At 45.0% G+C, this 25157-nt stretch overlaps 2 protein-coding genes across 2 annotated transcripts in view; one reads left to right on the forward strand and one right to left on the reverse strand.

Annotated features, from left to right (window-relative positions):
- Positions 1-4042, forward strand: part of LOC307203746 (uncharacterized protein) — a 29247-nt gene extending 25205 nt beyond the window's left edge. The window contains exon 11 of the mRNA XM_079954839.1: positions 3915-4042. The gene's annotated coding sequence lies outside the window, so the exon portion shown is untranslated. The remainder of the gene's footprint in view (positions 1-3914) is intronic.
- The window catches only part of LOC307203779 (alpha-tectorin-like), an 84037-nt gene that overhangs the window by 5486 nt on the left and 53394 nt on the right, over positions 1-25157 (reverse strand). The window contains exons 12-18 of the mRNA XM_079954897.1: positions 18748-18947; positions 10771-11154; positions 9360-9646; positions 6817-7097; positions 5953-6063; positions 2807-3009; positions 1388-1551 (exon numbers count right to left, since the gene is read on the reverse strand). Coding sequence (XP_079811023.1) covers positions 1388-1551; positions 2807-3009; positions 5953-6063; positions 6817-7097; positions 9360-9646; positions 10771-11154; positions 18748-18947 — 1630 coding nt within the window. The remainder of the gene's footprint in view (positions 1-1387; positions 1552-2806; positions 3010-5952; positions 6064-6816; positions 7098-9359; positions 9647-10770; positions 11155-18747; positions 18948-25157) is intronic.

A 25157-nucleotide genomic window follows, 5' to 3' on the forward strand; every position in this document is an offset into this window, starting at 1 on the left:
CCTCCAGGCACTCATATAGGACATTCACCACCCTCACTGGTTCTGATTTAAAAGAGAGGTAGAGCTGGGTGTCATCTGCACACTGATGAACACCCAGCCCAAACCCCATGATGAACTCTCCCACCGGCTTCATTCAAATATTAAAAAGCATGGGGGAGAGGATGGAACCCTGAGGCACCCCACAAGTGAGAGCCATGGAGTCTAAACACTCACCCCCCAACACCACTTTCTGGACATGGCCCAGGAGAAAGAGCGGAAGCACTGTATAACAGTGCCCCCAGCTCCCAGCCCCTCTAGATGGTCCAGAAGGATGTTATGGTCGATGGTGTCGAAGGCCGCTGAGAGATCCAGCAGAACTAGGAAACAGCTCTCACATTTGTCCCTAGCCTGCTGGAGATCATTGACCAGCGCGACCAAGGCAGTCCCATGGTGAGGCCTGAATCCCGATTGGAAGGGATCCAAATGGTCCACATCCTCCAGGCGTGCTTGGAGTTGTTCAGCAACCACCCGCTCAATCACCTTGCCCAAGAATGGTAGATTTGAGACTGGGAGATAGTTGGTCATATTGGCCGGGTCTAAAGATGTTTTTTTAAGAAGTGATTGAATGACCGCCTCTTTCAGCGGGTCTGGGAAGGCTCCCTCGCAGAGGGAAGCATTCACCACCCCGCAGAGCCCTTCCCGGCTCACTTTTATTAGCCAGGATGGGCAAGGATCAAGGAGACATGTGGTTGGTTTCACTCGGTCAAGCAGCCTATCCACATCCTCAGAGGTAACAGATTGGAATTTATCCCATGTAACATGTCTAGGCAGAACTCCAGCACTCTCCCGCCCCAGCCCTGCTCCTACGGTGGAGTCTACCTCCTTCTGAATCTGAGCGACTTTATCTGCAAAAAAACTTTGCAAAAGCATTTCAGGAGATCTTGGGGTCCCTACCAGGCCCTGGTGACGAAGGTGGTTCTGATAGATTGTGAACCACCTGAAAGAGTCTCCTGCTGCTGTTTTCTGCAGATGCAATAGAGGCGGTGAAGAAGGTCCTCTTCACCATCGCCATCACCACTTGGTAGGCTCAACGTTGAGCTCTAGCCCATGTCCTGTCTGATTCAGAATGAGTTTTCCGCCACCGGCGCTCTAGCCGTCTCAATGATTGCATTTATGCCAATTTTCAGACAGTGCTCTCATGAACTCAGACACAGGAATGACATCAGCATTGAAAGAAAGTAAGAAAGTCAAATTCAATATAACATGTGAATTGACTCCATATATTCCTGTGGGTGTCTCCTCGGAGGATCCTGTACCCTTCCAAATAAAGTCAATGAGAGCAGGGCCTTTATCTCTCCCACCCAAATGACCTCTCTACATGTACAAAGGAAGCAGGTGTTTCTATTACCTGAGCATTGGTCTCACAACAGAATCCAAAGAAATTTTGATGTCAAGCTCATAAGCACAGGAGAATTCAACATTGATAGTTCGGTCCCGAGTGATAATGTTTCCAGTGTTGTTTGCACTTTCGATCCAGACTGTGTTTTTGTACATGATGTGGGTGCTGTTGGACTGCACAGAGGGGAAAAAATGTGGGGGTGGGGAGATACACATAGAAGGATTAAAGGCCTCTCAAATGTGCAGATGCCCACTCGACACTTGTATTATTCTCTTTAATAGTATCCAAAGCCATAATCTGTGCTTTAGACTTAACAGCAATATGTGTCTACTCAGTAGTAACTTGTATTGAGTTCAGTGGAACTTACTCTAAACTAGGTGTATACAGAATTGCAGTCTAAATTTTCTTGCTTAAGTTGAGTGAAATGGAAAATGGAGGGAACCATCCAACAGAAGACTAACCCAAAAGAAGCTACCTTGAGTGAAGAATCTCTTTATGTGGTCTGAGGATAGTCTGAGAAGAATGGAAGTCTGGCAAGTTGAGGAATCAATTAAAAAGTAGATGATCAGTTGACAAAACCTTCTTGAATTTGTGGATAGCCCTAAATAAAATTTCAGGATTACTTATAATAAATTAAAATTATGATAAAAGTCTATTATATATCATAAGCTTCCTAAGGGCAGGACCTGCCTGTCGTGGATTGGTTGGATACAGAGGAATAGTGGGAGGAACCAGTTGGGGAACCAACAACGGAGGAAGGCTCAGAGCTCAAGGAATGGAGGTGGGACAATGATGAGTGATCAGAGGGAGAATAGAGGGAAGAGGAGATGTTGGGAGCTGAGGAAGTAACAGGATCAAGAAGCAGAGATGGGTCAGGCTGTTGAAGAGTCGTGGGGGTCTCCCCCTCCTTGTCTGGGAGATTAGCTTCCCTACCTGCTTGTCTCCTAGAACCAGAAGAGGCATTAAAAGGGCAGAGAAGAGTTTGGCGACACACAAACACAGTCTCAGATTGCTTGGGAAGCACCCTGGAGAGCAGGATACTTAGGCAGCTGTGGGGGGCAGGGACCTTCAGTCTCAGCAACTGCTTCATGGGGGCAACACCTACTGGCGATGAGTTGCTGTGTTCATTAGGCCCGACACTCATGTGCAGATCATGGGTTTTGTTAATAAAGAGTTAACTCCAACTTGCACAGTGTGATATACTGCTGCTGGCTCTCCTGACATGGCTTAATTTTTTTGCTTATGAAACTCTGTAAAGTACCATATACACCAGTGGTGCTGTATGTATGTAACATTCAAAATGCATTTGATGATGTTTTGATGGCAGGGATGCAAAACCTCTAGTGACACAAGCCCAGAACAATCAATGAGCTGAAGAAGAGTGTCATGAGAATAGGAGCAAATCCAGAGTTCCTCAAACATTCTGACCTGCACTATGTTTCCACAGTTGCCCTTGGTGTTATTTATCTGAAAGGAGATGAAATCCTCTCCTTCAATGCCAGGACAGTGGCGGTCATTGATGCGCACCCCTTCTCTTTCAAAGCCCAGCTGAAACAGCTTGCACTTTGAGATGGAGACCTCCATCTGGGCAGCTTTGCAGGTCACCTCAGCATCCAGGATGTCTTGCGTGTCTGCAATGAAAAAGAAAAGGAGTGGGGAGCTGTGTGCAGATAAGGGCTAGCCAATTGGTAAATGGATTTCTATCACATTTACTAGTCAAAATACCATTTAAAGGCCACAACACGGTTGAAAATAGAAGTAAAGGACGTGAACATTAACAATTCATTTCAATCAAAGCCTTAGTCCTGATGGCCAGCTGATTTCCTCCCCTATTATTTATGCAAGACTGAGGAAGTCAGATTAATTGTAAGATTAATTCATTAAGATGGAAGTGCATGGTGCCTAGGAATGACTGTTTGCATATATTAATGGCTTATCTAGTGTAAAGCTAGTCTAATATTTATATGCAGGTGATAGGTGCAGTTGTACAAAACTGCAGTGTGGTGTCAGCAGTATGCAGATAACATCCAGCTCTATTTTAAGTTTTACATCAGCTTCTGGTGCAGCACTCAATCCTTAGAGAGTACAAGTTGGAAATAAATCTCAAGAAGATGGTGATTTTGATGGATTGCAAGCCAAATGTGAGAGGTCTAGGAATCTGTCCTGTTCTGGGTAAATTACACCTACTTAGAAGGGTACTCCTTGACCTTGTTTTGCTTCTTGAGTTTCAGGTGACAAATGGATTTAACCATTTTAATTGAATCTTAATCATTGTTTAATTGAATCTTAACCATTGTTAGCCATGCAGTCATGCCATACAATAATCTCTCATGTTGATTACTACAAAAGCTGTTTTGTGTATCCTTTTAAATTTGGAGATGGTATTTGATTTGTCACCAGGGAAGTTTTTTTTTGCCCATTCATGTGTTCTTATGTGATCTCCCAAAATACACCTGGCATTCTACCAGAACCAGAAGTCTTAAGTCAGACTCTCTGATGGGGATGCAGAGTAAATCCCCTTCCCTCCTCAATTCAGGTTTGATGGACAGTTCCAAGTGATATTTTCCAGGGCTGGCGAGCTGAGGCTACAAGCAATTGACATTCACAGACAGCAAGGAAGATAGCTGTGCAAAATTGATTTTTAATGGTGTTAGGATTTTTTTAAATAAAAAAAACAACCCTGTGTATTTGTATGGAAATCAGTTGAAGCCTCGGGACTCAGGGCAAGTAGAAAACAAGGCTGGATGAAGCAATGGAAAATTCTGCCACAGGAAACAATCCAGTGCTGAGACCCAAGGGAGAAAAATGAGATGAAATGTGATGAAATAATGGGCCATTTTTATGTTCCCGTGGACTGACTCACCACTAAGGTAACTTGGCATTGCACAAACTACAATTGTTTGAACTAGAACAAAATGTATCTTAGCTGAAGAGCAATTCAAAGTTTCTGTGACAGTATGAAACTTCCACCCCATCCGAACAAATTCCATTCAAATCATTAATTTCTGTCATCTTAGTCCTACGATCGTTCTGTAACATCCTTGTATCTAAGAGCATGGACAGTATTCCAGAAACAAAAATTGAGCATCATCACACCTACAAAAGTGATGTCTGATACTTCCTAAACTAGGGGTGGAAAAGATGGAAGATATAAGGGAAAAACCCAAGATTCCTTAAGACTACACATACTTGGTATTATTTGCGAAGAGAAAAACTCAAGGCTGCATCCAATGTTCTCCATCCACTAGTGCAAGAGTTTAAAAGTTGAGCAACAAAGGAATCCAATGCAGCGCCTGCAATTGTGGAAGCTGTTTGTGAAACAGCCAACACATGTTGTCCGATATCTGATTTTTTTGTGCAATCTGTTTCTTAACCATCTTTGGAAAATGTACTTTGTTTTTCTTTGCACAACAGTTTTCTGGCAGTGCAACAAATACACTGCTAGGTGACTTTAACTTAACACTGCATTGCATACAACACTCAGCCAACATGAAAACCAGATCTACAACCTCAACAAACCTTGAAATTACGAGCACCAAGAGTGACATCACAAGTTACTTGCTGGACGGTAGCAAACTTTCTTCTAAACTTGGGGTAGCCAATATGATGCCTACCGAATGCTAAGCTCTCTTCAGCCCAGCCACCATGGCTGATGGTGAGGGATGATGGGAGTTGTAAATCAACAACATCTAGAGAGCAACATATAGAGAGGCTACCAATGTCCTAAACTAAGGGATGGGAGGGAGGGAGAAAGCTGGACTGTTCTTAAAGGGACAATGCACTGTTAATTCACTGCCTGGATCATATATGTGAAGGACACAGTGATACATGCAGAAGATCATGCTAGAGACTCAATGCTGGTTGTGACTGTCTAGTAAAGTTTTAATGCCCCAGAGTGGCTGGGGAAACCCAGCTAGACGGGCGGGGAAAGAATGAATGAATGAATGAATAAATAAATAAATAAATAATTGAAATTGACATTTCACATCCCCTGGATAGTATCCATGATACAGGCATACTGCCTGCATAAGTGGGGAATCTATGAAAACACATGGAGTTGGGGGCTGCAGGTTTTAGGCAAGCCTACAGTAAGTCAGTGGCACTGTGGGTTAAACCACAGAGCCTAGGACTTGCCGATCAGAAGGTCGGCAGTTCGAATCCCCGTGACGGGGTGAGCTCCCGTTGCTCGGTCCCTGCTCCTGCCAACCTAGCAGTTTGAAAGCATGTCAAAGTGCAAATAGATAAATAGGTACCGCTCTGGCAGGAAGGTAAATGGCATTTCCATGCACTGCTCTGGTTCACCAGAAGTGGCTTAGTCATGCTGGCCACATGACCCGGAAGCTGTACACCAGCTCCCTTGGCCAATAAAGCGAGATGAGCGCCGCAACCCCAGAGTCGGTCACGACTGGACCTAACGGTCAGGGGTCCCTTTGCCTTTACCTTACAGTAAGTAGAGAATGCTTGCTGTGTGGATCATCTATGAATGCATTTATTCTCCCTCTGTAACAGGGATGTGTTAGAGATGCTTCTCCAGTCACCCCTTGGCAGCTTCAACACAGCCACTGGTAACTCACTGTTTCCATAGGGTGGTGGTTCTATGCAGCCACACAGCTCTCCTCCATTCTCCACTTCACAAGTTCTGTTGGGACAATCTGCCCCCACACAGGGATCTTCAACCACTCCTGCTAAAAAGGAAAAAGGAGGGGAAACAAAGAAGGACAACCAATTTATTTTAAGACCAGTTGCATGAGCTGCTGTTGATCAATTACACACAAAGTGCTAACACAAGAGAAGACCTTCCCCATAGCTAGGGAACCAGCATACTTGGGCCTTTTTTCCTGTGTTAACCAGCCTTTGTTGGGGAGATGTGAATTAATCTAAGGTGCAATCAATCATTTGTCATAATCAAGGGAATTATGTTAGGTCTTTATATTCACCATTGCAATTATGAAGTTCAAGAATACTATCCAGAAGGGATCTCTAAGCTTGGATGGCAAGGAACACAGTGAATCAACTGGCTGTAATGCAGGGCTGCATCCAACTGACTTCTACTCAGAGCAGTCCCATTGAAATCAATGAATCTATGTAGGCCATAGATTAACTTCAGTGGTTCCACTCCAAGTATTTGGCTACAATTCATATATTTCAGAGTCTAAGAACTAATGAGTTTGGGATTTTTTATTTTCATTTTTTTTACAATGCCTCTTGCTTCCTTGAAATAAAAAGTTAGCACCCAAGACTGTTACATGCTGAAAGTGTTGCCTAGATAGCCCTTTATTGTACTCCTGATAAATCTGCAATAATGTAGCTGGTCAACAGCAGGATCTAACATGCCAAATGTGCCCTTGAACGGCTGTTTTATTGACTTAGGGAAGCCCACTGTGGCAAAGTTTGAGAATTTCTCAGTAGGAAGATGGAACTAATCCTAGCTCGCTTACAGCAATTTTCCTTCTCAATCCATTCTGTGCTGAGAATTCCAAAGGAGCGACAGGCCTCCCCATAGGCTGCCAGAGAGCCACAGAGCTGGTACTTCTTCTGGTTGTAGCAGCCGTCGAGAAAGCAGGATTCATAGAAGGGCATTGGGTCCAGCAGCCCGTAACAAGGCTGAAAGAAGCCTTTCATGTCAGTAAGCTTGAGGCAGTAGCTGTCGCTCTGCAGGACCTGGATCTGCACGTTGTCGCAGGTGGCAGCGTACTGAGCGTATTGAAGCTCATTGCAGCTGGAATCACAAAAACCACAAAAGACTGCAGAATACTGAAGATGTGGAAAGGTGTACAAGAAGCATGGGGAAGAGCACAGTGGTGGAAGCTGTATCAGGAAACCATGTCTGTGTGCAATGAGGCACTAGGGCTAGAGTATGGAACATATTTCTAGGCAGTGAGTAGTCTCCATGCAAGAGAGTGGCTCCACTCACCCAGACTGGCCATTGGCTTTTCTCAACAGGAGGAACTATAAAAAGCCTTCCTAGATGGGCTTGGACTTTTCTTGAGTGAGCAGTAATAGTTTCTGCTGGCTGAGGCTTGTTCCCTGACTTGGCCTCCTCACCTCTGACTCCTGGCATGATTCCTAGCTCCCACTTGCTTATGACCCAGTTCTGGCACATGAATGCGTGTTGCATGCAGAAGCTGCATCTCCTGGCCCCTGAAAGAACCAAAGCCCACCCTCTCTTATCTTTCATTAAATAGACATTGTCCAGGCCTTTTAAGATTTTCACTGCAACCAGAAATAGCTAAAAGTCTACTTGTTTTTATATAATATATAAAGAGGCAAATGCAAATTGGGATTCTGCAGTCTCCGAACTCTTGTCCTGGCTTTTGCAGCAGGCTCAGGAAATGAGTATTTGTCCTTTCCTTCACCTAGAGCGAGGGTGGGGAACCTCAGGGCCCCAGGGGACTGAATGCAGCCTGCCGGGAATCTTTTATTGTAGTAGTAGTAGTAGTAGTAGTAGTAGTAGTAGTTATCCTGTTTCCCCCCCTGATGGGACTCAAGACAGCTTAAAAATAAAAACAAGAATCGCTAAAAACATAGAAAAAACTATCACTGAAAAACAATTAGACACTGATAGTATCTAAACTATATACATATCTAAAATCTGTTTAAAACACAGCAGTAATTACAATAAGCACCAGCCCTTTAATTAAAAGCAGTCGATTCCCCAAAGCCTGTCGGAACAGTAATGTCTTTGCCTGCTGGCAGAAGGACAGCAAGGAGGGAGCCAGTCTAGCTTCTCTAGAGAGGGTGCTCCAAAATCTGGGAGCAGCTACTAAGAAGGCCCTCTCCTGCGTCCCCACCAAGCACGCTTGTGAGGGTGCTGAGACCAAGAGAAGGGAATCCCCTGAAAATCTCAAAACCTGAGCAGGGTTGTATGAGGGAATACAGTATTTCAGACAGCTCGAACCTAAGCCATGTAGGGATTTATAGGTGGTAACTAGCGCTTTGAGTTGTGTCTGGAAACAGACCACCAGTAGCCTGTGCAGTTCCTCTAGCAAGGGAGTCTATGCTCCCTATGATCAGCTCCGGTCAACAATCTGGCTGCAGCTCTTTTGAGGCAGTTGTGGTTTTTGAGCACATAGTGTGTGTTACAGCAGTCCAAATGGGATGTCACTAAGGCATGGGGTGTAACTGTGCCACTGTGGCCAAATCAGACATCTCAAGGAATGGGTGCAGCTGGTGCACTAGCTTTCACTGTGCAAATGCACTCCTGGCCATTCATGTTCAGGGCTGAGTCCAGGACCATCCCTAAACTGCGAACCTGTGTCTTCAGGGGAAGTGTTACCCCATCCAGCACAGGCTGAATCCCTATTCCCTGTTCTGCCTGCTGACTGACCAAGAGCACCTCTATCTTGCCTGAATTAAACTACAATTTGTTCACCCTCATCCAGTCCATTACTGATGACAGACGCTGGTTTAGAACCGAGACAGCTTCCTTGGCTCTAGGTGGAAAGGAGAAATAGAACTGAGGTGGAATCTATACACATAGAAAAAAACGTTGTGAAAATGCTTTTAAAAAAGTTTTGGAAAAAAAATACATTGAGTTTGCCATAGCTCACTTTCGCCACCTAGTGTCACATTTGTATATTGCACTTTACAACACACTTAAAACGTTTTATTTGTAGCTGTATAGCTGAGTCCTGAGTGTCATCAGCATACTGGTGGCACTGAACCCCATCAACCTCTCCTAGTGTTTTTTGTTAAATAGCATGGGGGACAGAGCAGAACCCTGAGGGACCCCGCAGGCCAACAGGAGTCCCCCAGCACCACCTTCTGGGTTCACCTCTCTAGGAAGGAACAGAGCCACTGTAAAACAGTGCCTCTGAGTCCCATCCCATCTCTAAACCACACCTCTTCTCCTCAGGCCATGTCTTTCATTGGTGCTGCTCCATATCCTTCTCAATTGCTTTTGTCTTGCCCTGCCCTCAATTGCTTTTGCCTGGCTGGAATGTGCACCCTTTCCCCAGCCCCCCTGCATCACTCCATGTACCTCTTCTGCATGCCATTCGTCTTCCAACTCTGGGCCAGGAACACACTGCTCACCACCGGCTTCCCTCGCAAGGTGACATAATCATCTGTGCGATCCCCGTTGAAATTCCCGCAAAGGCCACATACTTTATTCTGCAGTCGCTCACTGATGGCGATTTTGATGACGTTGAAGCCATTATAATGGATCTGGATATCTGGGCTGGTATCAATGACCAGGAAGCCCTCTATGCTGTAGATTTTGGTTGACAAACCAGTCACAAAGGGGACGTTCACCTGTGTCCCATTCACCTGATCAAGAAATCAAGCAATATTTCATGCTACATTAATGCATCTTTTTCTCTTTTCTGGCTAACTTATAAAAATGGACAAGATCATATGAAAAATTGTAAGACTCAGTTTGGAATGTTCCAATTACGTGTGAGAACTTGATGCCAGTCATCTTACACAATGAAGACATCAAATTAAGCTGATTGGTTTAGCTGAATTTTGGAATGAATAAATTTGAATTTCAGAATTCAGTGTTCCAAATTCCTAACCAGAAAATTTCACGAAAAAAGATTGGGACTTTCTGTTAGTAAGGAAAGTCAACTCTAGTGCTAGAGGGGCTTTCAATTTCAGAGGCTACAGGTTCAGCTCCTAGTTGACAGTCAAGACAAGCACCTAACATTAGCATAACACCAGGATCAGATTTTCTGTACCTAAAGGGTGAGACCATGGACTTCAAGAAAGGATTCAGTCTTAGCTCAAACCATCCCACTTTCCCTGGAGCCTGTTATCATCACTCTAATATCCCAAACAGTCCACTCCAGAAATTGCAGCTGAGCCTCCACCTTCGCAACACTGCCAGAGCCTACTGAATCAAGCACGGCCCCTTTAAATATAGGGTCTTTCATTGGTGGGGGTTAAGGTAGCCACCTGGAATGAACTGCAGCCTATTTAGAACCTCAGTGAACTCCAGATTGCTACTGAAGCACCATCTGATCCTTGCTGGTGTGTAACTTCTCTACGCATCCAGGAATCTACTTGGATGTGTCAAGAGCCCCGTTTGTACATGAACTCTTGACTGAACACCCCTGCCCCCATGGGCTTGCTTACTACCTGGAATAGGATGCTGTGTATCATTACTGGAGTCTTGGGATTTAGACAGTTCCTAGGGGACCACCGGCTACCTATGGATTAAATTGCCGCTGATGGCTCTTGTTCTGCTTCCACTGTTAGGTGCAGAATGCTTCTGAATACCAGTTGCTGGAAACCACCAGAGGGGGAGAGCACTCATGTGCTCAGGTCCAGCTTGTGGGCATCCCATGGGCATCTAGTTGACCACTATGAGAACAGGATGCTGGGTCTATGGGCCACTGGTTTCATCCAGCAGGCTCTTATGATTTAGCATTCTAAATGAGTCAGTACTGTACCTTGACAGTATTACGATCGCTGATAAGAATCTGTTCTTCATTGATATAGAAGTAAACAGGTGAGATGACTGTCAGGTTTGGGGACGACCACTTATCAAAATTGATGATGAGCTGGAAGGAGACATCAGGGAGTTTCTGGCAGATTGTGGAGAGGACAAAGGCGCAGTTGGCAGGGAAGCGGAGGAAGGCACCATCAAACGTGCGGAACACCCCTCCACCTGCCGCAATGCAGTAGGAACTCTTCTTGCTGAAGCAGCCACGAACTCCATTCCGGAGGGCGCACTCCTCGTCCGACTTGCACTGCCGTGGGTCGCACTGGATGAGGTTGCGGCGGAAACAGCGGCAGCGGCGGGTGCAGTCGCTGCTCCAGAAGAGCTGCTTGGGCTGCAGGAAATGAGCAAGAAAGAGAAGGAAGCAATAACATGAATGAAACATGAAAAGCAATAGCATGAAAGGCCATAGTGGATCCATCCAAAAAAGGGTGTACATGTGGTCACAATGAATGCGCAAATCAAAAACAAGAATCCAAAGCACATGCACTTTTTTCAACACCTGAGGTTCTGGGTCATGTTCTGTGCCTGCTGGCTAACAAGTGGGGTGGGTGGGTCTGAGGAGTGATACCATTTTGGTCATGTTACCAACCCTACAGAACACTGTACCCAGGAAAGCATGCTGGCTCCCATCATTTAAAGCACATTTCCACTCCCTCATGGAGTTCTGGGGATTAGAGTTTGTTAAGGGTACAGGGAATTGTAGCTCTGTGGGGGGGGGATAAGCTACAGTTCCCAGGATTCTTTGAGGAAGAGAGTGCGCTTTAAATGAATAGTGTGTACACAGCCATTGTCTGTCAGCCTCCTAGATACGATCTGGCTCTTCTGGGAGGCTTTTAGTGGTGGCTGACTGCCATTTCTGAATGTCCTTCTTGTTGCTGTTGATGAGATTGTGTCTTCATATTGATTTCATTTCTTTGCTTACTGCTTTGATGGGGTTATGCAGGTTTGCTTCAGTGCTTTATTGTTTGCTGTTGCGCCAATTTTGTTTAGTGTTGTGATGGTCCAGATTGTTTTAATTATACCCACATTGTTAGCTGCTTTGATTTATTTTGAAGAGAAAGTGAGAGATACATTTTAAAAAGAATCAAATGAAATTGCTTTTTTTCACATTCGGACAATCGTGTGTATTAAGACCCCTACCACGTTTCCACTGTTTGATGTGATATACCTGGATTGAGAAAAAGAAATGATGCTCCCTGGTCAGAAAAGGTAATGTGAGAAATGGATCCCATTCATACAGAGCAATGCTAGCTACAAAACAAGAATTATTTTTGTTGTTGTTACTACTGCTATGTCCCGGGTACCTTAAGAACTCACAGAGCCCTATATCCCAGCTCGAACACTGGGTAGAATCTGGAGAAGTGCTGTTGTCTGCTGCATTATAGAGGCCCAAGAAGAAGAAGAGTTTGGATTTGATATCCCGCCTTTCACTCCCTTTAAGGAGTCTCAAAGCGGCTAACAATCTCCTTTCCCTTCCTCCCCCACAACAAACACTCTGTGAGGTAAGCGGGGCTGAGAGACTTCAAAGAAGTGTGACTGGCCCAAGGTCACCCAGCAGCTGCATGTGGAGGAGCGGAGACGCAAACCCGGTTAACCACTACACCACACTGGCCTCCACTAGGAGCTGAGCATTTAGTGTTGCTATTTCCATCCTGCGAAACACTCTTCCAAATCTGTATTTGGCAGGCATCCTTACTATGGGCTTTCAAGAATCTCCTGAATACCTTTTTATGCCAGTACACTTGAGCAGTTGCCTTAAAATGTCCCTTGAGTAGCCACTCATTTGTATACTACCCTGGTGTTTCGGGAGAGGGCAGTATATAAATACTTCTCTTTAGAAACAAAGACCATCACAATCTTTTCAAGCAGATAGTGGCCTGACCCTAAAACTTACTTTGGTTTGGTTTCAAGACATTTGCAACAGAACAGGGCTCTGCAGACTCTTGTGCTGATTGACATAGAGTGTTCCTTGCAACCAGGAGAGGGCAGTCATGTAGTACCTATTTAAACAGACACCCTGCATGTTGTCAGCTGATCTGCGGGTGGCTGGGACTTTAGGCATTTATCACACTGAAACCTGTGGATTTTGTCTGTGTGCTTCTCCCCTAAGTACATGCAGGCATCCCAAAGGGTCGTTTCCTGGAGAATGGCTGCCTATCTGTGATGTGATGCCTGTGTGTGCTCCTAAATATGGCCAGAAAATCCTTAAAGTGCGCACTAGTAGGCTTGGCAAAGAGCAACAGTCATACATACAAAAGAAAATCTTGGGACTTTCATTATATTAAGTGCACATCTGGATTCATCTGTCAGCCTCATTCCCAGATGCATGTTCATCAGTTGGTGATCATAGCAGTGGGTGATGACTTTGCATTTGTGACTTAGCTATTTTGGGTCAGCTGCCACTGACAGAACTTCCATATCACCTCACATCATCTCTAAAACATGGGTTATGCTCAGTTGTAACACCAAACTATGGTTTGGCCTTACATGCATGAGCAGAGCCTCGTGCTTGTGCATTCCTGCTTCCTTCTCCATTGTTTGCCATTGTGTCTGAACACAGAAAACTATGGTTTATGCAAAATACAGTTTGCCCTCAAACCAGGATCCCAATCAAGGAAATAAACAAGGTTTTGTATCCTGGTTTAAGGGCAGGCCATGGTTTGCTGAGAACCTAACAGTAAGTGAAGAAGTTGTGTCATGCAATGGAAGAAAGAAACAGCTGAACATGAGGCTCTGTTTGCACACACAATGCCAAACCATAGTATGGTGTTACATTTGAGTGAATGAAGAGTTGTAGGGTGGAAATAGTTCACATTCAATTGACAGCTATCAACGGCTGAATAATCAAGTGTCATACATACATGTGTGAGCCTGCCCTTAGCCTAACACAATTTCTGAACTATCGTTAACTGTGGGAAAAGGTCGCTGTTTATTCACCATTCATCCCGATTTGTATGTCCAAAGTTTGCAGGTAGGTTAGACAACACTGGTTATCTGCTGAGTTTTCATTCTGGTTCATTGGCGGGCAGGTTAGATGACATTGTATCAAGAAATTGTTTATGCCCCACTTTCTAGTGCATTTTCTCGACACTTTCCTTATCGCATAAGTCCAATTTTGGGAGGAAGCAGCTAGGTTTGTTGCACAAGAGAAACAGCTTTAGTTTGACAACTTGAATTTGCCAGTATGTGACTGAATCCCACCTGAAAATACAGTGGTACCTCGGGTTAAGTACTTAATTCATTCTGGAGGTCCATTCTTAACCTGAAACTGTTCTTAACCTGAAGCACCACTTTAGCTAATGGGGCCTCCTGCTGACGCCGGGCTGCCAGAGCATGATTTCTGTTCTCATCCTGAAGCAAAATTCTTAACCCGAGGTACTATTTCTGGGTTAGCGGAGTCTGTAACCTGAAGCGTATGTAACCCGAGGTACCACTGTAGTGACAATCTGGAATAAAAGCATTGACAGTTGCCTTTCCACCTAATTAGCCTTTTTCTTAGTAACTGGGCATGGTGGATGGGGGAAGGAATAGTAGAATCGTAGAGTTGGAAGGGACCATGAGGGTGAGAGGAATGTACCATTGAGTAGGGCCAGAAAAAAGCACTGCTTCCAACAGACAAGGGCAAATGAATGAAAGGAGACTCTAGATCGCTTCCCTATAAGTCGGCCAAAGCACTGCAAGGTCAGCAAGCTTTCCAGTGCTCCTTGCCTTCCCTCCCTTCCTCCAGGTTTGTTTTTACACATAAACTGACTTGAGGGCTTAATTCTGGCCGCCCAAAAAGGGGTGTGAAAAATTGCAAACCAATACTGCTCGCTGACACCTTTATCGCTCGTAAAAGCAAGGAAATTCAAAGTTACAGTTTCCACAGCAACCTCGCTTCTCTCCTCGTTCCAAACAGAGCTCAACAAATATCCTGTTGACCACCGATGTGTACTTTTGCAGAGGAGCACGCATTACATTCCACCCCTCTTGTTATTAGATTTATAGAATAATTGAGCGCATGAGCTTACTTCTCAGTTGATAAGGGGCTGCGGTAGCCACATTGTAAAAGAAAGTAACTGCTAGAAAGTGGAGAGGCAAAGCTGGCTACACGAGTCATTATTCATGGCAGCCATCCTGCAGTCCGAACTGGCAATACAACAGACCTTGCGACAGGGTTGCAATTATGACTTTGAAAGAAGAGGTAAAGGCTGCTTTTGAAGATCAAAATAATTCCATAACAAATTTTCTATACCCTTCAACATTTCACGGGAGACATGTAGGAATTTGGATACAAACTGATTGGATCTGCACCTTTTTGGTTGCATCCACATAGTGATTTATTCCATTCCCCCTAGAATTACCCTGCCTCTTAATTTTTGTATTATATATGGGCTTTCAAGTGACATAATAGTCACTTTTGGAAAACTGAAGGAACATAACATGTTTAGCACTCACTTCCATGTTATTTGATTTAGAAAAAAAAGTCAATTTGCTGACCCTTTACACTGGAAAATCACAGGAGCAAAGTGAGGAAATCTGGGGTGATATACTGGCATACAGTTCTTCCTTCCTCTTTTCACGGGGGAACCATGGGGGAGCAAAAGGCATGTGCAGAAAGGCTGGGGGAGTAGTGATGTTGTTTAATGACAACCATTCTTTTGCTGCAGCACGCCCACTGATGTGAATGAAATTTAGCACAGCGTGCCAGTATATCGGTCAAAAAGCCACAGTTCCATAATCCAACAGGTACTGCAGTGGGAAAGGAAGATTAAAAATGAGCTAGAAGTGTTAGCATTATAATCAGGAAAACTAAAATATTATTCCCCACATCTGAATGCAAACTTAGACTAATGTGTGGATCAGAATGTAATTATCCTGATGTTGGAATCTCTTTTCTTGTAACTTGGACCCAAGACGATGGATTCAAGTTAGAAGAAATGAGATTCTGACAAACATCTGCAAGAACTTTCTGGTGGTAAGAGCTGTTTGACAGCAGAGCAGACTCCTACAAGAGGTGGTGATCTCTCCTTCTTTGGAGGTTCTTGAGCAGTGGTTGGGTGGCCATCAGTCACAGATGCTTCAGTTGACATTCCTGCATTGCAGGAGCTTAGACTAGAGATGACCCCCAGGGTTTCTTTATGACTCTACAATTCTATGATTATATGTGATGTATGGAAGTGAGAGCTGGACCATAAAGAAGGCTGGAGAATTGATGCTTTTGAATTATGGTGCTGGAGGAGACTCTTGAGAGTCCCATGGACTACAAGAAGATCAAACCTCTCCATTCTTAAGGAAATCAGCCCTGAGTGCTCACTGGAAGGACAGACCCTGAAGCTGAGGCTCCGATACTTTGGCCACCTCATGAGAAGAGAAGACTCCCTGGAAAAGACCCTGATGTTGGGAAAGATGGAGGGCACAAGGAGAAGGGGACGACAGAGGACAAGATGGTTGGACAGTGTTCTCAAAGCTACCAGCATGAGTTAGACCAAACTGTGGGAGGCAGTGGAAGATGGGAGTGTCTGGCATGCACTGGTCCATGGGGTCATGAAGAGTCGGACACGACTAAACGACTAAACAACAACAACAACAACAACATGATCTTTCAAGTTTTGTGGTTCTCCAGATTTTCAATTCTTCAAGGCAGGGCTTGAGTCCTCATGCAAATCATGTGCTCTTATCACATGACAGACTGTCAATGAACATACATTTCAAAGCATGTAAGAAGAACCTGCTTCTGACCCAGAGATGTAACTTGAGTTGGAAGCTCAGCTCTGAAGACTGGCAACAACTCTAGCAACTGGCACTGCCAAAATCTTTGCAAGGCATCAGCACACAGCAAAAATGGAGACAAACAGGGGTAGTGATTTATCAGGACTAGTATTACAAAACGAGGGCTGTCACAAGCTGGAACTATGGGCATCACTGAAATGCTACACATTTATTCATTATCCCCAAAACAAAACAAGAAGGCTCCATTCTGGTCTCTGATTGTGCTCCTGTCTCACTCATTTATTATTTCAGATCAATGAAGTCAAAGCCTAAAAATCTCTTTTCTCCTGAATTTATATCTTTCACTGATATAAACTAGGAGTAAATCCTTGGGATTCGGTAGTCACACTGGCATAAGCAACAGCGAAGGATCTCCCTCTCGGTTCATGCAAATGAGGTCATCAAATTAAAGTTTAATTTTGTCGTATTCCCCCGCACCCCACCATGCAAAAGCAAGTCTGGAAGCTCAGCCTCATTACAGGGAATTTGTCATTCCATTGTGTGGATTAAACTGATTAATATTACATAACGCACAGAACTATGCCACTAAATGCACCACCGTTGTTCATTATTTCAGGATCACGCTGTAATGTAATGTAATGTAGAAGGAGACCAAAAGCTGACAGCAATGCAAACTAGCATAGCAGAGAGAGAGAGATACGGCTGCCTGCAGCACCCGCAAATTATCTATGAGGAAATTTCACCCTTCTGAAGGAGCGCGAGCGAGTTCCCAAGGGCATTGTGTTTACATCCCCCAAAATCAAGCTATTAAGGCAGAGACATTGTCAGACGCAATGACAGCAGATAGAGAGCATTCCATCTCCATCCTCTGGTTTCTTCTCATTTGGAAACCATTTACGATCCAATCCCACAGGCAGCTTAGGGTAGAAAAACACCATAATTTGCAGTGTGCGATTTCAAATTCTACAGCTGGTTTTTATTTTTTTTATTTTTTTGTCATTGCTGCTGCTGCTTGGAAGAATATAGATGAGGAGTACTCCTTGAAGAAACCCTCGTTTTTATGCAACACTTATGACAGCATGGAAGCATCAGAGCCCGTGTTAAAACAGAGAGGTCCTTCCCTCACCCCATTCCTCCTTAAAGCAACATAAACCATGAAAGCTGTGCCTCAGATTTGCTGGCACATGTTTTAAAAATGAATCTTGATGAATGCAAAGGAGCTTTTGAGCAGGATCTCGCTTCATGCTGATATCCCCTTTGGGTATTTTAAGCCTGATCCTCATGGAAAATTCATCCAAGTCACAGAAAGAATATAATACATATATGCATTTTTAATTGTTTTTTTTAAAACAACAACCATGCAAGCAAACACTCAAAATTTCAATTTAAAAGTAGTTTGAACTTCTAAGATGAGTTTTGCCTTAACAAGGGAGCTTATCTGAGTCCACCAAAACATAGACGCTGCCAGACAAGGTAAAAAGAAAGCGATAAACTTGCTCCCAATTCAGATAAGTAGCATCCCCACCACCACCACATTGGCAGATCCCTGGGGGTATTTGATAATCCTGACCCTGGGGTTATTTGAAGGAAAGACACTTTGCAGGGTGCTTTTCTCCACCAACAGTCAATATTTTCAAAAAGAGCCGATCCCTATTGCTCAATTTCATCAGATACAGAACTAGGGTGGGGAATAGCACTCTTAAGCCCATCGAAATCAATACAATGTACTTCAAAGAAAATATTTGTAGGATAAGAAAGTTAATGTGAAACATGCCACTATTCCTAAATTTTAACCTGATAACATAAAGAAGAGCCTGCTGGTTGAGTCCAATGGCCCATCTGGTTTAGCATGCTGTTCTCATAGGGGCCGACCAGATCTGCCTGTGGGAAACATGCAAGGGGTGCCAACTTGAACAAAATATTGTGGAGAGCCCAAATAAGCCCTGCCCTGCATAATCGATCACATGACACAATGCACAGGCCCCATTTGAATGGCAAAGTCCATCAGCGTTGGGGGGGGCAGCCTCCTCAAATATTTTATTGGGGGGCTGTAGACTTCTCAGCCTCTAAGAGTTGGCTCCTGTGCTTCCAATTGTGAAGGCAGATCATAGCCAACGTGACTAGAAGACTCCTTATATTCTTATGACTAAGAAGATGCTCACAAAACAATTGAGAAGCCCTGGGAGCCGCCATTTTGGAATTGGTGCCTTACCTCATAATATTTGCCGTCAGAGTAGCAGCCACAGTTGTGAGGTAGGATGCAGCTCTTGCCGTTGAGGACGTAGCCTGCATCACACTGGCATCCTTCGACGCAATAATGGTTGCAGTCACTTTTCAGCCGGATGGCAGCGCAGCGGGGCTGGCACACACTCACACAACTCTCATAGTGGCTGTTGGGAGGGCAGCTGACCGCTGGAAAAAAAGAGGAAAAGCTTCTTAACATGGCAACACACCCCTGCCTGATGGCCAAACTTCAATGTTCCCCTCTTGCCTTCAAGAGTGCATGCACACCAGAAGGCCCAGTATGACCAAGGGCCTGAGGAGAAGAAGAAGAAGAAGAAGAGTCTGGATTTGATATCCCGCTTTATCACTACCCTAAGGAGTCTCAAAGTGGCTAACAATCTCCTCTCCCTTCCTCCCCCACAACAAACACTCTGTGAAGTGAGTGGGGCTGAGAGACTTCAAAGAAGTGTGACTAGCCCAAGGTCACCCTGCAGCTGCATGTGGAGGAGCGGAGACATGAACCTGGTTCCCCAGATTACGAATCTACCACTCTTAACCACTACACCACACTGGCTTTTTGTAATTCCCAGAGATGCATTGCCTCTGTCCTTGAAACCAAGTGGGAGAAGCAGTGGGCCCACCCCCCTTGCTCAGCACTATTGCCCCCAACAAGGAACCTGAAATATGGGGAGGGGGGAATTGCCACCATCTTCCTCATGCGCCCTCTAAAATTCAGTGCTGCAGTTGCCACCAAGGAAAAGACTAAGCCAAAAGGAGTGCTTCCTTTTCTCCCTCTCCAACTGATGAAGACAATACTTATTGAGAGACAAGAAAAGGGCACATTGGCTCCAGACACTTTACGGTCAAATGAGAAAGAGATGCAAGCATAGCCTAATAACAGGCACAGATGAGTTGAGCAAAGGTTCTGCAGGGCCTAGAGATAAGCCACTATTATTATTATTATTATTATTATTATTATTATTATTATTATTATTATTTGGACCCCTGTGAGAACAGAGTTGGCCTGGCTTTTTGTCTGACCTTTATGTACTGAGGAAAGGCAGTCCTACCACGGAGCAGTCACCTATTACCTAAATGGGAACCGTAATGAAAAAGGCTCTATTCTGAACACAAGAAAACCTGGAGATCTGAAGAGAGACAGTATATTGTTCAGAGTTCTGAAACCAGCGGGGCGAAGGAAAAGCACCCGGTGCGGGGTGTTGGGTGGGGCGAACCGCCCACAGGGGCGGGGCAAACCACCACCAGCGCATACACAGTGCTGCTATGTACAGTGCATGCATAGCACCGCTACGTACAATGCATGTACAGCGGCGCCGATACTGCCGGTGCCGCTCGAGCGCCATACAGACAGCGGTGGGATCCTTTGTTCACGGCTGCAGCGGTGGCAGGGGGATCCTCTGCTCATGGTGGGCTCCTCCACTCGCAGCTGCAGAGGCGGCAGAACGGTCCTCCGCTCGCGGCGGAGGGATCTTCTGGATCCTCCACATACGGCTGTGGCAGTGCGATGACAGTGGCTCGTGCTGCCGCGCCTGGGGGTGGCGGGGCGAGCCCTCCACGGGGTGCCGTCTTGTCACCCCCCCCCTGAGAAATGGCACCCGGGGCGGACCACCTCCCTGCCCCTTCCTCTGCCACTGGAAACCAGTATAACAGAGACACCTTTCTTCAGCTTCACCGACCAACACAGGAGTCAGCAAATGGCAGTCTTGAGGCCAGATCAAGTCCTTTGAGGGCGCAGTTTGCTTCCTCTGCTATTGTCCACCTGACACAAAAAGGTGGGTAACAGCAGGCCATGGTGGGGGGAGGAGGAGGTTAGACACCTGGCTGTCCCCCACACTCCAGGTTGAAAAGCAAAACCAGTTCCTTATAGCCTCTGACCTAAGTGGGGTGGGGTTATTTTTTTGGTAGTGCATCAAAACTTTGATCAGAAATGACAGGAGGATTAAAAATGTGTGTGTGTGCACACCAGATTCAACCAAAGTGGAGGCTAGTCCATTAGAGTGCACGACATACTACCCTACCAGCTTTAGTCTGCCCTCCACCAGCTCTGACCTGCCTGATTTCTTCCTTACATCCAGTTCAGGGGTTGACGCTGATGGGCAGCTGCCTCCCGCTTGGGAGTTGCTTCCACAGGAGGCATTGATGGCCACCAGCTTGGAAGAGGATTAGACAAATTCATAGAGGAGAAAGCGATACATGGCTACTAGCCATGGTGACTATGCTCTGCCTCCATATTCAGAGGCAGTAATGCTTCTGAGTGCAAATTGCTGGAAACCAGAGGAGGAGCAAGTGCTCTTGTGCTTAAGTCCTGCGTGAGGGTTTCCATGTGGCATGAGGGTTTCCATCTGGCATCTGAGGGTTTACATCTGGCATCTGTGTGAGGGTTTCCATCTGGCATCTAAGAACAGGATGCTGGACTAGATGGGCCATTGGCCTAATCCAGCAGGCTTTGCTCATGAAATGAAATGAATAACAATCTAGCCTTGGTTCTCTTCTTGAAGAACTCAGCTAGAAGAAGGATGGGGATGAAACTAGAATGAGTTGGTTGTGCCTGCCAGTGGCTCTGGCGCCACCTACTGTTGACCTCCCTGCTCTTCTAGAGCACCTTTCTGTGCCTCTGAAAAACAACTGTATCCACCTTATGGGAGTCTGAAAAGCCAAGCTACTGCAAACATTCAAAAGATGAAAGGGCAGAATGGAGAACATCCACAAGTCCTCTGCTTCTCCTCCTCTCCCCATCTAACAGCTGCATTCAGGTCCTTGAATTTCAGGAGCAGAGCTGATTTAGGCCATCAATTTGTGAATAGAAAATGATCCAAATTTAATTTTTAAATCTTATTAGTGATGAAAATGACTTTTCAATTGATTTGCCAAATGGTCTGCCTGCCGGAGGAGCTTTGCATCTTCATTTATGAGGAGCATAATTGAACGGTACATTGTAATCCTATTGACCACAGAGACAAGCCTCCTTAGAACAAATACGTACTCTTTCGCTCGCATGTATAAACTAATAACATTTGCATTTGACAAATGAAGAACAACTTCCGCTGGGACTGGAGATTTAACCTACATCTTTCCAGAATGGGGTTTGGATGTGCAAGAAAAATACCTTTGCTTATTTAACAGTTCTTCCCTTCTAACCAGGGTGGGGGTAACTGACTCCCCTTCCACCTTGGTGAAGGCACAGGACACCTGGTGTAGGGGGTACATTGGCAGGGGACAATCTGGTAGAATGCTGTAGCTGACTGTCCTTCCTTAGGTTTGTATTCAGTGATGAGGTTGTAGTGGGTTTAAAATTCATTACTATTTCTGCAGTAGGGTCCCTGTCTCCATTGTCCTAGAGCCACACAGTCAACATGAAAAGAGAGCTTTTTAGCCACGGGATGCTCCAAAGCAAAGCATTTAAGAACTCTGAAAACACAAGGTGCTTCAGTTTTAAGAGAATGGTGCGGAGCACTCCAAATCATTAGCCCATGTGCGTGCACAGAAAATACATCTGGCTGAAAGGCAACACAGAGATATCTGCATTGATCATTGCAATGCATCTCAAATTATTATTATTGTATAATCTTAGATGGTTGTATAATCTTAGGAGTGTGGCTGTGACTATTACTAAGGGACCCAGCACTTCTGAATTTGCTACTGCACTGCTGGTTGTAGCCAACTAAGTTTTACTGAGAGCAGACCCACCAAAATTAATGATCCTACGTTAGTCATGTCTAGTAACTTCAGTGGATCTACTCTGTAGCACAACAGGTTGGAAACAAGCAGGTCCCGTCCGGACAAGTTTAGCATTTCTCATTACAATTAGGCAGACTGTGCTTGGCTCAGTCCAGTGAGCCACATCTGTCTCCCTCTGCTCCAAGATCCCCCAGAAGCTTACCTTGGAACAGTGAATGGCAGAGGCGGTGGTTTTTGGTGCTCCCAGATCCCAGTGATATGTCTTTTCCTGTCAAGGACCACAAACAAGACCCAGCATCCCTGGCAGAGACAATGACACTCTGCATGCAACTCACACTGAGAAGGCTGTTTCTCCCCCCTGCTACAAGTAAAGTTTCTAGGCCTTGGAGCAAGGACCACAGTGATAGCAAGTACTTTGTAAATGTTGGATTGGAATACTCACAAAGCCCCAGTTCTTTTTTGGATGAGTCAAATGCATTTATTATTTAGACAGTGCTTCAAAAGCAAAGTGAGTGTATGAAGCTACACATCTGACCGGTGGCATAGCATGGGGGGCTGTGGGGGGTGTTGCCTCAGGTGCATTTTTTTGAGGGGGTGCAATCAGGAGTGACCTGTTTCAGCCTGCAGGACCAAATGCAAAACTGAATGGAGCAATTAACATGTTTTTTTTTACCTTTGTACAGCAGACCTGTTACTAAATACACCCCTCTCTATCCTCCAATGAATATCCAATGAAGCACATGTTAGTATCATTTCCTTATTTGTTTGCTTGCTTTCCTTCTAATTTTATAACTTTCATCATCATCACATTTTCATTATTATTTGTTGCTATTGCTTATTAAATTTATGTACCACTCTTCCTCCCAAAATAGCCCAGGGGCAACAAACACACAAGTGGTTAAACATCTAAAAACAACTAAAAACAATTCTAATACAGGTGCAGACTGTATTATCAGAATTCAAGGACACAAGGCAGCCAGGCAAAAATACTCAAGGTTCTGCAAAGCAGAAGCCGTAGGATACCTGGCTAGGGAGAGGCTGTGGCCTGGGAAGATCCCTGAGGGCCAGACAGAGGCTTGGAGGGCTGAAAATGGCTCCAAGGCCTGAGGTTTCCCATCCCTGTGCTAAAGACTGAAACTGGGACCTTTTGCATGCACAGCTTATGGGCTCTCCCCTGTGGGTGAGCTAATTTCTGGGGCAAATTTGTCCCACATGGCACTCCAGACAATACAAGGACAACAGCTTCAACTTTTACAGCAGCCAGATTAAGGGCAGGCTGCTAGGAGATGCCACCGCAGGTTTGCAGCAATGAATCCAAGGAATTGCCAAAGTCAAAGTGAGCTTTTGTGCTGAGTGCTTAAATATCTGTCAGATTTAGGGAGCAACCCATAATTCATCCTCTTGTGGCTGCGTTTCCTTTATGAAGCCGGTGACATGAGAGATAATCTTCCGTGACTCTGGTACACATCTCTTTCATGTTGAGGCATTTGTTGAGCTATTCTTTTCCGCTGTCTCCTCTTATCTGTGTCATTTTTATCCAATACTTTCCATTTTGTCATTAGGTGCCCTAAGCGTAGTCTCTGCCTCTCTCTGGGAAACCTTGGCACAGAGAAGCTCTTTCTTTCTTTCTTTCTTTCTTTCTTTCTTTCTTTCTTTCTTTCTTTCTTTCTTTCCATTCCTAGCAATTCACTCACTGTCTCCTTCCTGCGAACCTCAGCATCATGAAACTGTTCTCCATCTTTGATACAAGCCGAGCTCTGCTTCTGCGTACCTCAGAGGGTCTCGCAAAGATTAAAAACAACAACCACCACAACAACATGCTCTCCATTTAAAGAGCAATCATCAAACAAGGCAAAGAAAACTGAGAGGGAGGTTAGAGGCAGAACTGAGGAGATTTCAGATGTCTCTCCCTGAGCAGTTAATAACACTGAATCTGCTGTTGCAAAGTGGACCACAAAGTGACCTGGAACTGGGCAGAAGGATGGTTGCTACAGGCCAGCCATACTGATGAACTGTGGAACAGTGCCAAGCAGCTGACTCTTCAGCACCCAGGGCAAAAGCCTCGTCAGCCAGCTTTGTGCATTTAAAATAAGAATCCGTGCCAATGCTCAAGCTCACAGCCCTTGTGAAATCTGAGGCCTGAGAGGTGTCATTAGGGATGAGGGGAGATATCTGATTCAGCTTGCATTTAAAGGCAGACCTGCCCAATTCAGCTTTTGCAGAGCGATATGCGAATCAAAACACAGTCATCCTTTGACATTTGCATTTATCCGAACCTTGCCGTGCATGTCCCCAGCCTAGTAATACACACAAACATGCATCAGCTAGGAGGGTCAACTTAGTGAGGACAGAGGACAAAATTGTACGGTACTAGGGGAAACTGCTTTGTGAAAACAATGTGTATGTTAGGCCAAAATGCATAGGAAAATGTGCACTGAAATGTGGATTAATTTTCAAAAATGGATGTAGAAATGTGGGGAACTGAATTTTTGTTTTTATATGTGTTGGAAGCTGCCCAGAGTGGCTGGGCCAACCCAGCCAGATGGGTGGGGTATAAATAATAAAATGATAATAATTGTTATTAAGATGGGAAATATGAGAAACAGCAAGAACCCAAAATTGACAAATCCATCATTCCCTTTGCTTAAAGTGGGGACTTGACCCCTGTACAACACCAAGCATCGGCCAGTGAGGAGGCAA

Source organism: Podarcis cretensis (genome assembly GCF_951804945.1).
Source record: "Podarcis cretensis genome assembly, chromosome: 15".
In the NCBI taxonomy this organism is placed as follows: domain Eukaryota; kingdom Metazoa; phylum Chordata; class Lepidosauria; order Squamata; family Lacertidae; genus Podarcis; species Podarcis cretensis.